At 34.2% G+C, this 12,628-nt stretch overlaps 1 protein-coding gene across 2 annotated transcripts in view; it reads right to left on the bottom strand.

Annotated features, from left to right (window-relative positions):
• Window positions 1-4,810, bottom strand: part of LOC126356223 (ecto-NOX disulfide-thiol exchanger 2) — a 202,191-nt gene extending 197,381 nt beyond the window's left edge. The window contains exons 1-2 of one of the 2 annotated variants that reach the window (XM_050007042.1): window positions 4,490-4,810; window positions 204-461 (exon numbers count right to left, since the gene is read on the bottom strand). In XM_050007042.1, coding sequence (XP_049862999.1) covers window positions 204-461; window positions 4,490-4,544 — 313 coding nt within the window. In that variant the 5' untranslated portion in view covers window positions 4,545-4,810. Of the gene's footprint in view, window positions 1-203; window positions 462-3,825; window positions 4,453-4,489 lie in introns of those variants that run through there. The other variant, XM_050007041.1, reaches the window with a different exon arrangement.
• Between the last annotated feature and the right edge of the window lie 7,818 nt (window positions 4,811-12,628).

Raw genomic sequence — 12,628 nt, 5'->3', positions numbered from 1 at the left:
TTTCACTGACTTTTGCAGCAGTTGGAAAACTAGTGATCTCTCCAGTGGTTATGTTATAGATGGACTTTATAGTAAAACTTTTATCTGATAATCTATTTGACTTCCACTACATTCTTTAGGATTCTCATTCACATTGGCATCTACAAAACAGGATGTGTAAATGGATGAAAGCTACTGGTACAGTGACACACAAAGATACAAACCTGCTACAGGCATTGGTGGTTTGTTCTTGTTCATATTAAATTCAAGAGGGGCATCATTCATGGCAGGATTCAGCATCCCATGTTGCATCTGAATTTGCACATGCATCTGCTGCTGGTGATGAGCAGGTGGTGTGTGCTGTCCCTGCACCAGGTAACCCTGTGCAGTCATAAGGTGTCCTGCAGCCATTGGCATATGTTGTTGGGATGCCATCATACCCATCTGCATTGGAGTCATTGGAGGAGGTGGAGGTGCTGGGTCTGTACAAACATTAACAGCATCAAGTCTATTAGAACAAGACCTGCTGCACAAAGCACTTGAATAATATGTAGTTTTAATCTGCCAAGAAGTTTCAAATCAGTGCACCCTCCGCTGCAGAGTAAAAATTCATTATGGAAATAATTGCACCTTTTTGCTGCAATAAAACAGCAATCTACATAACAGAACTGTAAATGTTACTTTAATGATACTGTTAAATGTTCTGCTACACCACGCTTATATTCAATTAGGCATATATCATTCCTATACATGTTAAAATTAACAATCTATACAAAGGGTACTAGAAAAATTTTGCAATATGTTTAAAGCGGACATGCCACTTTTTAAATGCAACTCTTATCAGTTTTCCCATACCAGTAAATATCAAGATATATCACAAGAAGATTACTTAAAGTGCTGAGCAAATCTGCAACATATTTCTTCCTCAGAGACTGAAGGTAGATTGTCACCTGGGCAAAATGTCCCAAAGAGGTGGAGACAACTACACCATTCACACTATCATTGCTCACATGGTGCATGTAGATTAACTTATTCCCTTTGTCACTACTGACAAGGGAACCTCCCCCATCGCACCCCCCTCAGATTTAGTTATAAGTTGGCACAGTGGATAGGCCTTGAAAACCTGAACACAGATCAATCGAGAAAACATGAAAAAGTTGTATGGAACTATGAAAAAAATAAACAAAATATACAGACTGAGTAGTCCATGTGCAAGATAGGCAACATCGAGGACAGTGTAATATCAGGAGTGCCGTGGTCCCGTGGTTAACATGAGCACCTTCAGAACGAGAGGTCCTTGGTTCAAGTCTTCCCTCCCGTGAAAATTTCACTTTCTTCATTTTCACATAGTTATGATCTGTCCGTTCGTTCATTGACGTCTCTGTTCACTGTAATTAGTTTAGTGTCTGTGTTTTGCGACAGCACCAAAAAACTGTGCGATTAGTAGATGAAAGGACGTGCCTCTACAATGGGATTATCACATCCACAAGAAAACCTAAATCGGGCAAGGTAGAAGAATCTTTTTACCCATTCACCAAGTGTACAAATTAGGTGGGTCGACAACGTATTCCTGTCATGTGACGCACATCCCGTCACTAGTGTCGTATGGAATATATCAGGCACGTTTTTCTGTGGAGGAATCGGTTGGCCTATAACCTTGCGATCAAATGTTTTTGTTTCCCATTGGCGAAGCGCGTCCTTTCGTCTACTAAGCACACAGTTTTGCGGTGCGGCTGCAAAACACAGACACTAAACTTATTACAGTGAACAAAGACGTCAGTGAATGAAACAACAGATCATAACTTTGCGAAAATAAAGAAACTAAAATTTTCAGTTGAGGGTAGACTTGTACTAAGGACCTCGCATTCCACAGCTGCTCACGCTAACCAGGGGACCATGGCGCTCGAGTGCTCCCACCCTCCTTGATGTTGCTTATGTTTCACATGGACTACTCAGTCTGTAGATTTTGCTTATTTTTTTCATAGTTCCACACAACTTCTTCCTGTTTTCTCGATTGATCTGTGTTCAGATTTTCAAGGCCTATCCACTGTGCCAACTTATAACTAAATCTGAGAGGGGGGGGGGGGGGGTGCGATGGGGACGTTCCCTTGTGAGAATGTTGCTGCTTTATAGAAATAAGAGCATGATGACATGTACCACAAAATGTTCGGGTCAGTATGCACCTATCATTTGCACCAGTCTGCAAAAGATTGCAAATAAAGGTAACTGAACTAACAGCCTTGTTCAAGACATCTTCAAATAATCACGTGTAAACTCACAGGAATTATGTCTGCATTTTATGCTGGATTGCTTGCCTTTCTGCTTCACAGTCACCCTTTGGAGACATGTTTAGTTTCCACACACACATTTTCCATGGTTGGTTCCAATTCTGTTTAGAATTACATCAGGATTTTCTTGGAAAGTCAAAGCCAATCAGTTTTTCATAGACACACTGGAATTCCTCGATATCTACCACTAATTATCTTCCAGGCTTTCTTCCAGTACTGCACAATATCAAAGTTCTTATTCTCTAAGTATATAGCACCATCTAGAGCAGAAATGTTTAGTATTTATGTTGTCGGAGAATGACTGAAAAGGAAGTTGTTGACTGAATTTTTGTAAAGTCTCTAGGAAATAATTGCCGTCTTCACAGTTGTGGTGGAGGTGTATAACAAAGGACTGGTACCTACAATGTGTCCAAAATCACTTGGATTGTATGGTCTAGTTTGATGTGTATTCTTTTTGGTGTTGGGGCTGTTAAGGCAGGTGGGGCAGCAGTATCCGCTACAGAATAAACCAGACCTAAGACTGCTGTCCATAACGTAGATGCCAAGGAGCCCCATGTGATATCACATAGCTTGTCTATGGTATTACTCCTTGAACAGATTTTGATGTTTCCTTTTCAGGTGTTTCATATAGTTTAACATTCTGTTTTAAAGGGAACACCTAGATACTTAGGAGTTGTATTATGTGTTACGGCGACATTGTTGAAAAGCATTCTAAGTTCATAATTGCAAGTTTATTGTACAGGTGAAAGCATGAAACATCCATCTCAGCTGAAATGAGCTGGAGCCTTCATTTATAGAAATACTTGCTCACTGTAGCCAAATCATTTGTTAGAGCATCCATTTTCTTAATTTCTTTATGCTATGTAACTAGCCCCAACCTGCAGCACATCCACCTTTTACAGATGCCATTGCAGACAAATCAGCGATATACACGATGAAGAGCTAAGGTGCAGCCCTGATAAAGGCCATTATTCAATTTCATGTGTTCCTCCATGTATTTCCAATAACCACTTGAAACATTCCATTGTTAAGGAGGTTTTCAAGCAATCTTGACGTCACACAACAAGGAAAATTATGAAGGAGCTTGCATATTAATCCCTGGGTCCATATAGCAACACATTCTGCTGTTAGCTCTAAAATTAGTGCAAATGATCTTAGTCACCTTTGAAATCCACCTTCAAGACAAGTCATTAGTGGTCATAAGTAGCGACTTAAAAGTAGTACGTGCTCTGACTAGCTTCTGTTTGGTCAGAAGCCAGCTACAGTGCAGGACCAAATTCTTTCACAAAGTTACAGTACACAGCATGAACTTGAATGCAAATGACTGTGGATCTTTTACACAAACGTGAAGGGCAGAATTGCACTAGAAATGTAGTATGCCTTCTGAATCATATGACATCAAATTATACAACACATTAAATGGTAAGAAAATCTACTAGATGGAATGGGAGAAGGAAAAGGAAGAATGGTATAAATTTAACACTCCAAGTACAGTTTCATGAACAACAGCAAAGTTATTTTACAATCTGATCTAGATTCGTTTGAATCATGTACACACCTTCATGTCTTGCAAATAAGAACATTAGATACTCCTTAAATGACACACACTGACACATGCATGTAACAGGATTCATTTCCTGCTAACTGAACTGCAAGTTCATTAAACCCAAAGAGTAAGGTTTGTGGTGTCACACTACATACTTTCTATTCACAATCTTTATGACATTTGCTATTAACTCCACAGATTTGCATTTCAAGCACTATTCTTCATATCATTGCACTATGGACTGATAAATGGAATACATTCGTTTTGGCTTGAATGTGCTACACATTATAAATATGAAAAGTACGCTGACATTCAAATCATGAGCTAAAAAATCAACAGGATCCTATTCCGAATGAAGTAATTGTTTAAGTTGTTGGCATTTCCGACGTTCCCATGCTGCCATCCCAATGCTGGAATGAGAATTATAATTACATGAAAGTAAGTACAACACAATTCCCACGCTCCGCCCAGAGAAAATCTCCAAACCCGTAAGAAATCGAACAAGGGCCGCTTTTCTTTTTGGTTGACAGCCGATTTTAACGATCTTAATATGCAGCAGACCGTAGACTATGACACCAAAACTGACGTCTGCCCTAACTATTTGCGCAAATCACGCGAGAAGCTGCCTTATAAAACATCAGTACAAGAGGCAGCGAAAAAAATACTATCAACTCACTGAGTGCTCCGGGAGGAAGCGGAGGGTTTCCAACAGCTGCGTAGTTATAGGCCATTTTTCTAACAAGTAAAACGGATTTAGTCTTTTTTTTTTTAATTGTTAATATCACGCAGTTACTACATCCAACGCACAATACTACATATTCAATCCTCTACAAGTCTTAGTGCATAATTCGTAAAAATCACAGAGCTTGAAGTACAGAGATGAATACAAATTTAACTATATATATAAATATATCGATAAACGAAGTCAAATTGAAACTTCGACGACCTCTCCTGATAGCGAGCAAAAACTGTTATTACAATTTACATGAACTTTGAACTATTTATGAAAAAATTATCTTTTCGATTAGAACATTTTCTCCAAGCATGTATATTAACCTGAGAGACAGAGTGATGGTTTGTGTGTTGTAGTAGTAACATAATAATCCTTTGTTTTATTTCTTTACTTTATTCCCTTGTTTCATTCTTTGTTTGTATTGGTTCCTAATTCTGAGCTGTATAATTTTGGAAAAATGGATCTCACTATAATATTTACGATGAAGTGACGTAACGTAAAGAAACGTTGATGTCAATGTGAATCGGCGTTTTCTTGTGGTTTTGACGGCGATAATGGTGGCACGAGGGGGTTGGGGGGGGGGGGGGGGAGGGAGAGACTCCTTTTTCCCTGCGCTCAGTCCTGTTACATACAGTACAGTAAATTGGAAGAGGGGGGGGGGGGGCGAGACTTCATCTTCCCTGCGCTCAGTCCTGTTACATATAGTACAGTATATTATTCTTTTATGTCTTCTTCTTGTATACTTACATTTTTGTTCTTTGTTTTCCTTACACACAATAAATGTTCCATGACGACTTAGATATTTTCTTCTGTTGCGTGCTACAACAGCTGGAGCGAAACCAGCTCTCCAAGCGGTGAGAAAGCAGATTGTCACATGCGTCGTAAGGATGATGTTTGTTTTTAATTATGTTCTACTTACTTAACGAAATAGTTGTTATATTTTTGCGTTTCATGCGTTATTAGATCATCAAGAGACATGAAATGCCGTGAAATACATTCAAAAATATCCGAATCCAATAACATGTTCATGAAAAAATACTTCCCAATACGTGTATATTTGGAGCTTATTCCACAGGAATTAAGGGAATATAAATACATGTTTTATGCATGAGAAGCACATGTTTCTGTTGCCGTCTGTTGCTATTATCAAAATAACTTTCCTTGCCAAATAAAATTATTTTATGAAGTCCAATAGTTAACCCATTCTTAGACTTCACTCGACTTTATAATACACAGCTGTTTCTGTAAATGTAATTACTTTTCCTTCAGAAACGTATGTGTTGACGACTCATGCTCTTTGTAGCTCAGATTTAGCAACAATATTGGAATAGGTTTCTTTTGTGTTGGGAAACTTGTTTTATTGCTTTTGACGATTTATTATCACGTCTGTGTGGTTTCAACTTAAGCTACAGTTGTGGCGACTTATTTGGTTCATTAAATAATGTAGCTATTACATTCCATATTCATTGATTTGGCTGAAAGTGTAGCGAACAAAACTCTGCTTTCTTGGGTACATATACGACGTCTTACTTCAAAAAGGTCAAGTCTTCAAGGTGTTTACTAGCAATTTTTCGTCATTCAAGGAGAACGACATTATTCGGTAAATGTCTGTATGTTACAAGAGAATCATAAAAAAGCTCCCCTATATGTTTATGGCACTACATGCACTCCCTATTTAAACAATTATGTCACAAATCAATGTAAACGTTAATATCAGAATGTTACGACTGTTATGTTGGACCATGGTGTTGCTCCATAACTGAGACCAGATATCTGAGAATGAAAAATGATTTAGATTTTACAATAACGGAACAGGGCTGACAACTACACAGTGTATAAACATAAGAAAAGAAATTCATGAATACATTTCATTAAATAACATTTTAAGACCCATTCACACTACTTGTCACATCATGTCACGTACGTCAAACCATTCCACAATGCGTTTCAAATGGCGTCATTCACACAAGCCAACAACTGACAATCATACAATGTCACGTCACTTCAAGGGTTCTCTGGAAGAAAGTTTTGACGATTTCATTATCTGCTAACATTGAAGCTAAACTATATTCGCTCCAATAACTAATGTTATGAGTCATAAGCAGGTACAGTGAGTCCATTACATGTGTTTTTAATGCAAAAACACATTTACATCAATACATACTGCATTGAAAATAATGATAATTTTGGGCACACTAGAATTAATTTAAAAATTTAGAGGATCTTTCTCATTCCTAGAATGAAATAAAATTTTAGTTGCAACTAATGGGTATTTTGAGCACAATAAAACTAATATTTGAAACAATTTTTTGATGTATATAATTCAGTGGGATATGGTCATCCCCCATGAGATTACCATGAAAAACTAGTAACAAAATTTGAAATTCGCTAGTATTATTTTTAAATTTTTTCATTCCATTATATCTCATTTTAAGATGCCCTCCTTCAAAAAACGGAGAACCTTAACCACTGATTAATTTCAAACAACAGTCTGGAAAAATAATTTTAAATTCAAAATATATTTTTTCTTCATATCTAGCATTCAAACATCCACAACCAGTAATGTTATATAAAAAATTTAGTTGTAGCTCACAATTTTTTGAACAAGTTAGCATTACTAGTATGGTTGAGATTCTTCAGTAGAACTTCCAAATATATGAAATAAAGAGACATTAATAAAATTTGAAATCCGTGTGATATTGTATTATACTTTTCTAGAAATATTCTTTTAATATACACAAATGAGAATTCTTTCTTAACTTACTAGTTGTTTACATTTTTAGCATTTATATCTCTACTTACCTGCTTTCACTATAATTGTATCTTTTTTCCATTCATCCTCAATCTTATCATAGATTCACCATTTAGCTTTTGAATATTTTTATAAATTAAAGTCAATTCCTTTATTTTCATTTCTTTTTTCTCATTTTTCTCATAATAATAACTTTTTAAGTACAGCTTAAACCAGTCTGTAATCCACTTTTTCCTAATTCATCTGTCCATTCACTTCAGCATACAGCAAGTTTCCATAGTATTTTCATCCCTATCAATATACACTATACTATCTATATTAAAATATATAACAGTATTTCCTAGCTTATCTAACATATCATATATTCTGAGCCATACATTTGATGTGGACAATGCTCCTATTAAAATATTTGTAGCTGTGTTATTTTCCACATAAGAATCCTTCAAATTGTACTCCATCTGAACTATATTCTTATTGGTAAAATTTATATCTATGTTATCTAATAGCATAAGCTATAGTATCTCAAAAATTGTTGTAAATGTGTCACATACTCGGTTTTTTTTGTCGTTGTCCAACTTTAGCCCAAAAATGAATTTAGACAAAAGTTAGCAACAGCTCTTTTTCCTGGATCTTACCAGGATCTTAGTCAATATCTATTTTTTTCTTTTGCACATTTATATACATCTTATTAGTTTCAAAATCATGTTTATTGGTTTGTAATTTTATTTTCATAAATTCTTTTATGTAACTTTTGAACATAATGCTGCCATAATGTCTAAAATTTCACACTTTGTAGATATCTAGACTTTCTTATCCTTTTTCTAAAGCTTCATTTACTTCATCAGGTGTTCAAGTTCCAATAAAATTTCTTTCATTATCATTCTAATTACATTTATTTATTCTTTCTTCTGCACATTTTTACACATAAAGGAAACAGTGATCCTTGTAATAAATTACTGTTATTTATAATTTCAAATGAATCTTTTATCTCCAATAACATTGATTAAGTTTCTGTGTGGATAGTGTATGGCTTAATTGTATTTTCAGCACAGTATTTCAAAATAAATTGTGTATCATATGCTTTAGCATAATGAGTTAAGTGTGCATAATCACTATACTTATTAGATACAACCCACCTACAGAACTCTTCACTTGTTTTAAATTTGTAAACAGTAATACCATTAAAATTGTGAACTTATGAGGTTTGCAATATATATTCCTGTTTCTTGCTGAGCTTCATAATGACACTGTTTTCTGTAACTATACTATTGCATTTCGAACATTGAGAAATATTATATTTTTAATATAAAGATAAAAACCATTTTTATATATTTTTCAGATCCATTGACTATACATTCTTCACTAAATTTTCTTTTCCATACACCACCTTTGTGTATTTTGTATTGCTTGTAACATTAATGATTCTTAATTTCTACTTCTTGATCACAGTTTCTATCTCTTTCAAAGCTGCAGTTATGTACTTTAGTTCTCAAACAAATCCTTTTACATTTTTCATATTTATAAGCTATATCAAAAATTTCTTGGTGTTTTTTCAAGTTTTGTTCATTACAATAGTATGTATTACATTTTTCACAATATATTTTATTTTCTGCAATGTTGTGTGCTGGAGCCTTATATAAGATACATATTTTTCTTTTTGTTTTGAATTTGTGTTCTTGTTATATATTTTGTTACATTTGTCATAGAAATATGATGATCCTAAGAATGCTGACATAAAGTTAATTACATCAAAATGATTGCAACTTTTATACAGATATATTTTTATAGATTTCTCAGGACCATGATAGATAACTGAATTGAAATTTTCAGCATATACAGCATTTATTTGAATATATAGTAGTTGCTCGATATTTTAAATATCGTCTACGGTAAATCTTTTTTCGTTGAAAACGTTCAGTTTTTTTACATAATATCCAGTTAACTTTTTTTGTAAATGATTTTCATCTCCTCTAATTCTCTTAATTTCACCAGTAGTTAGTTCTTTGCCTAAGATATTATATGTGTGATACGTTGATGCAACTATTATTCCTCTAAGACAACACAAGTTACCACTCTTATAATTTTCAGTAATGCCTCATTTATTATTTTATTATTTTTGCTATCTCTTGGAATTGCTAACATTTGAACGTTAATTATAGTATTTGTTATATGAATAGACTCATCAGATGTTAATGTATCACTGATTTCATTACCCAAACCTTCAACAGATTCTTTGCTGCTTTATATCCTATAGGAATTGGATAAAATATTTTGGAATTTGATGTTGTTAAATCCAGCATAACTACTTTTCCAAAATTAGTTCTCTTTTTAGATACTTCCACCAAAGAATTAAGGGCTTTTATTATATAATCTCTTTTCTCACTATTGGTATCGAGTTTACTAATATCAGCATCATTGAGGACAATTTTGTAGTCAACGGAATAACCTTTAAAATTTTCGTTAAATCTGGATTTTATTTCTTTAATCTCCAATAAATCGTTTTTCGATACTTCATTCTCTTTTTCTTGCTCAAACAATTTACTGCTCAACGGTTAAATTTGATCAGGTCTCACTAGTTTTTTGTCTTGGTGGAGTTTTTGAAAATCATCATCATCATCAAACCTTTAAAAATAATATATATTAGGTACATGATTTTATGTTGTTTTAGGCTTTTGAAATGACTCTTGATGAAATCGAAAATTGTGTAAAATAATTGAATTAACTAATTCTGATTTCTTTAATTTACAGTAACCCCTAGAATCAATATTTATAACTCTAGTTTGAGTTCAGCCCCTCTCATATTATTGACAATCCTTGCATGAATAGGAAAATTATGTGATAGAATTTAATTAATCAATTATTATTTTCTTAATCAGTTGTAATTAATTATACTGTTTCTTGTACAATAATCATGAAGTTGGGCAATCGTTAATTGTTCCATTTTACTCTCTTATTTAATATAAAAATATTTATTAAGGAATTGTGACATTATCTCAAGTACATTTCTTACATCTACTGGTATGTTCGTCTTTACATGATAGATATCAGTGGAAACATTTTATTCCCTTAATCTCTTAACAAATAACACATTTTAGTGTGTTATCTATCTCAGTCTGTTATTCATTATTCTTCATCGTCAACAATATTTTTGAATGTTCTTCACTCAGAATTCGTTTTTATATTATACAATTTTTTTTTACACACACACAGGAAGTTCGTTTACTACTGCATAGTCTTATATGATATTCATTTATACATTGTCTTCACATTGTTCAATAACTATCTTTTGTACATTCATGTGAAGTAAAATTCCTCAGTTACAAATATTTACACAGTTTAGATTGAACAAGGCGACATCATCGCTGGCTTTGGACTGCATCCACTCCAAAGATTGTTTTAGCTGTTACTTGATGGTTTCCAATTAGACAGAAAAACTTTTTATTACAAAAAAGTAAAATTTTCTAGTTTATGCAATCTTATACTACATTTATTACCTCAGGAACTAATGTTGATGTTATATTGCAATCAGCGCCAAATAAAGATAAATCAGCTGTACTATCTGTAACTATCTTTTTGTGATTTCGTTATTTTCACAGAAGGTGCTATCCTTGAGGAAATACAACAATCCATTAATGTGCCTAAACACAATCTATTCCAGCAGGCACTCTGGGAAACAACCAGGTTATAACACCTCTTCTTTTACTGTTAAAATTGCATTCATCTGTCACTATGTAGAAAATTACTGTATAGAATGGGAATGTTTCTCCTGTATGTTGATTTACTACACTATTTAATTAATCTCTTGCTGTAATACTAGATATTGACTTAGGATATTGTTGTTGTGGTGGTCTTCAGTCTTGAGACTGGTTTGATGCAGCTCTCATTGCTACTCTATCCTGTGCAAGCTTCTTCATCTCCCACTACATACTGCAGCCTACATCCTTCTGAATCTGCTTAGTGCATCATCTCTTGGTCTCCCTTTACGATTTTTACCCTCCATGCAGCAATCCAATACTTAATTATGGATCCCTTGATGTCTCAGAACATGTTCTACCAACCGATCCCTTCTTCTAGTCATGTTGTGCCTCAAACTCCTCTTCTCCCCAATCCTATTCAATACCTCCTCATTAGTTATGTGATCTACCCATCTAATCTTCAGCATTCTTCTGTAGCACCACATTTCGAAAGCTTCTATTCTTTTCTTGTCCAAACTATTTATCGTCCATGTTTCACTTCCATACACGGCTACACTCCATACAATTACTTTTAGAAAAGACTTCCTGATACTTATATCTATACTTGATGTTAACAAACTACAGAAACGCTTTCCTTGCCATTGCCAGTCTACATTTTATATCCTTTCTACTTCGACCATCATCAGTTATTTTTCTCCCCAAATAGCAAAACTCCTTTACTACCTTAAGGCTTAGGATATCGTGTTGTTAATTGCAATGTACAAAAATTTGTCATATACATCACATTGTCAACGAATAAAACAATTTCACTACCAAGACTTCTGTTTTTGTACCTCTTGTATTAAAAATGTTAACCGACCAGTTATTGGCTGTGATTTCATATCGTTACCTACCCACCCTCACATTAGATAAGAACTACATGAAATTCCATTCCCAAGTAAGCACTCGTCGAACTTCTTAATTTGACATAAGGTTTCAATTAGTTTAGATGAAACAACTGAAGTTCTTTGCTATATATATGGATGTGTTGTTGCCGATATATGTTTACCCTACAAGCTTTGAACAGCATCAATATCTGTCTTAGATAATTGTTAACATGAATCATTATAGTATGGATGCATTATTGCTCAGTGACTATCCATGTGTTCTAAACCTAATGTGTGACCAGTTTCATGAACCAAAACTTCAAAAAGATATATTTTATCTTTTGGTGTATTCCCATCCATCTCCAAGTACCACAACTATTCATCGTCCATATGCATTTCCATTGGATCATTATTAATGTTAGGAAAAATGCATGACTCTGCATATTATCATTTCCATTTAGATGCTGTGTACAATTGTGACCATATATTTCATAACTATTTATGTATCTTAAAATATTTGGATTTTTCATCAGGTTACCTTCCATTCAGAAAGCTGTTGCACTCAGCTGCTGTTATACTGATTTGTAAATTATAGATTGGAGCGATCAGCCGTACTTTTTAAATTTTATTGTACAGGTCTAGATTTTGGCTAGAAGATAGCCATTCTCAATGCACTATTATTTTGTTTGTTTGTCAGGCTTCATCCACAGTTCACTGAACGAGCGAAAAAAGTAGTGTATTGAGAATGTCTAGCTTGTAGTCCAAATCT

The sequence above is a fragment of the Schistocerca gregaria genome, chromosome 3 (assembly GCF_023897955.1).
Source record: "Schistocerca gregaria isolate iqSchGreg1 chromosome 3, iqSchGreg1.2, whole genome shotgun sequence".
NCBI classification, from domain to species: Eukaryota; Metazoa; Arthropoda; class Insecta; order Orthoptera; family Acrididae; genus Schistocerca; species Schistocerca gregaria.
This window is presented reverse-complemented; position numbering and strand designations above follow the sequence as displayed.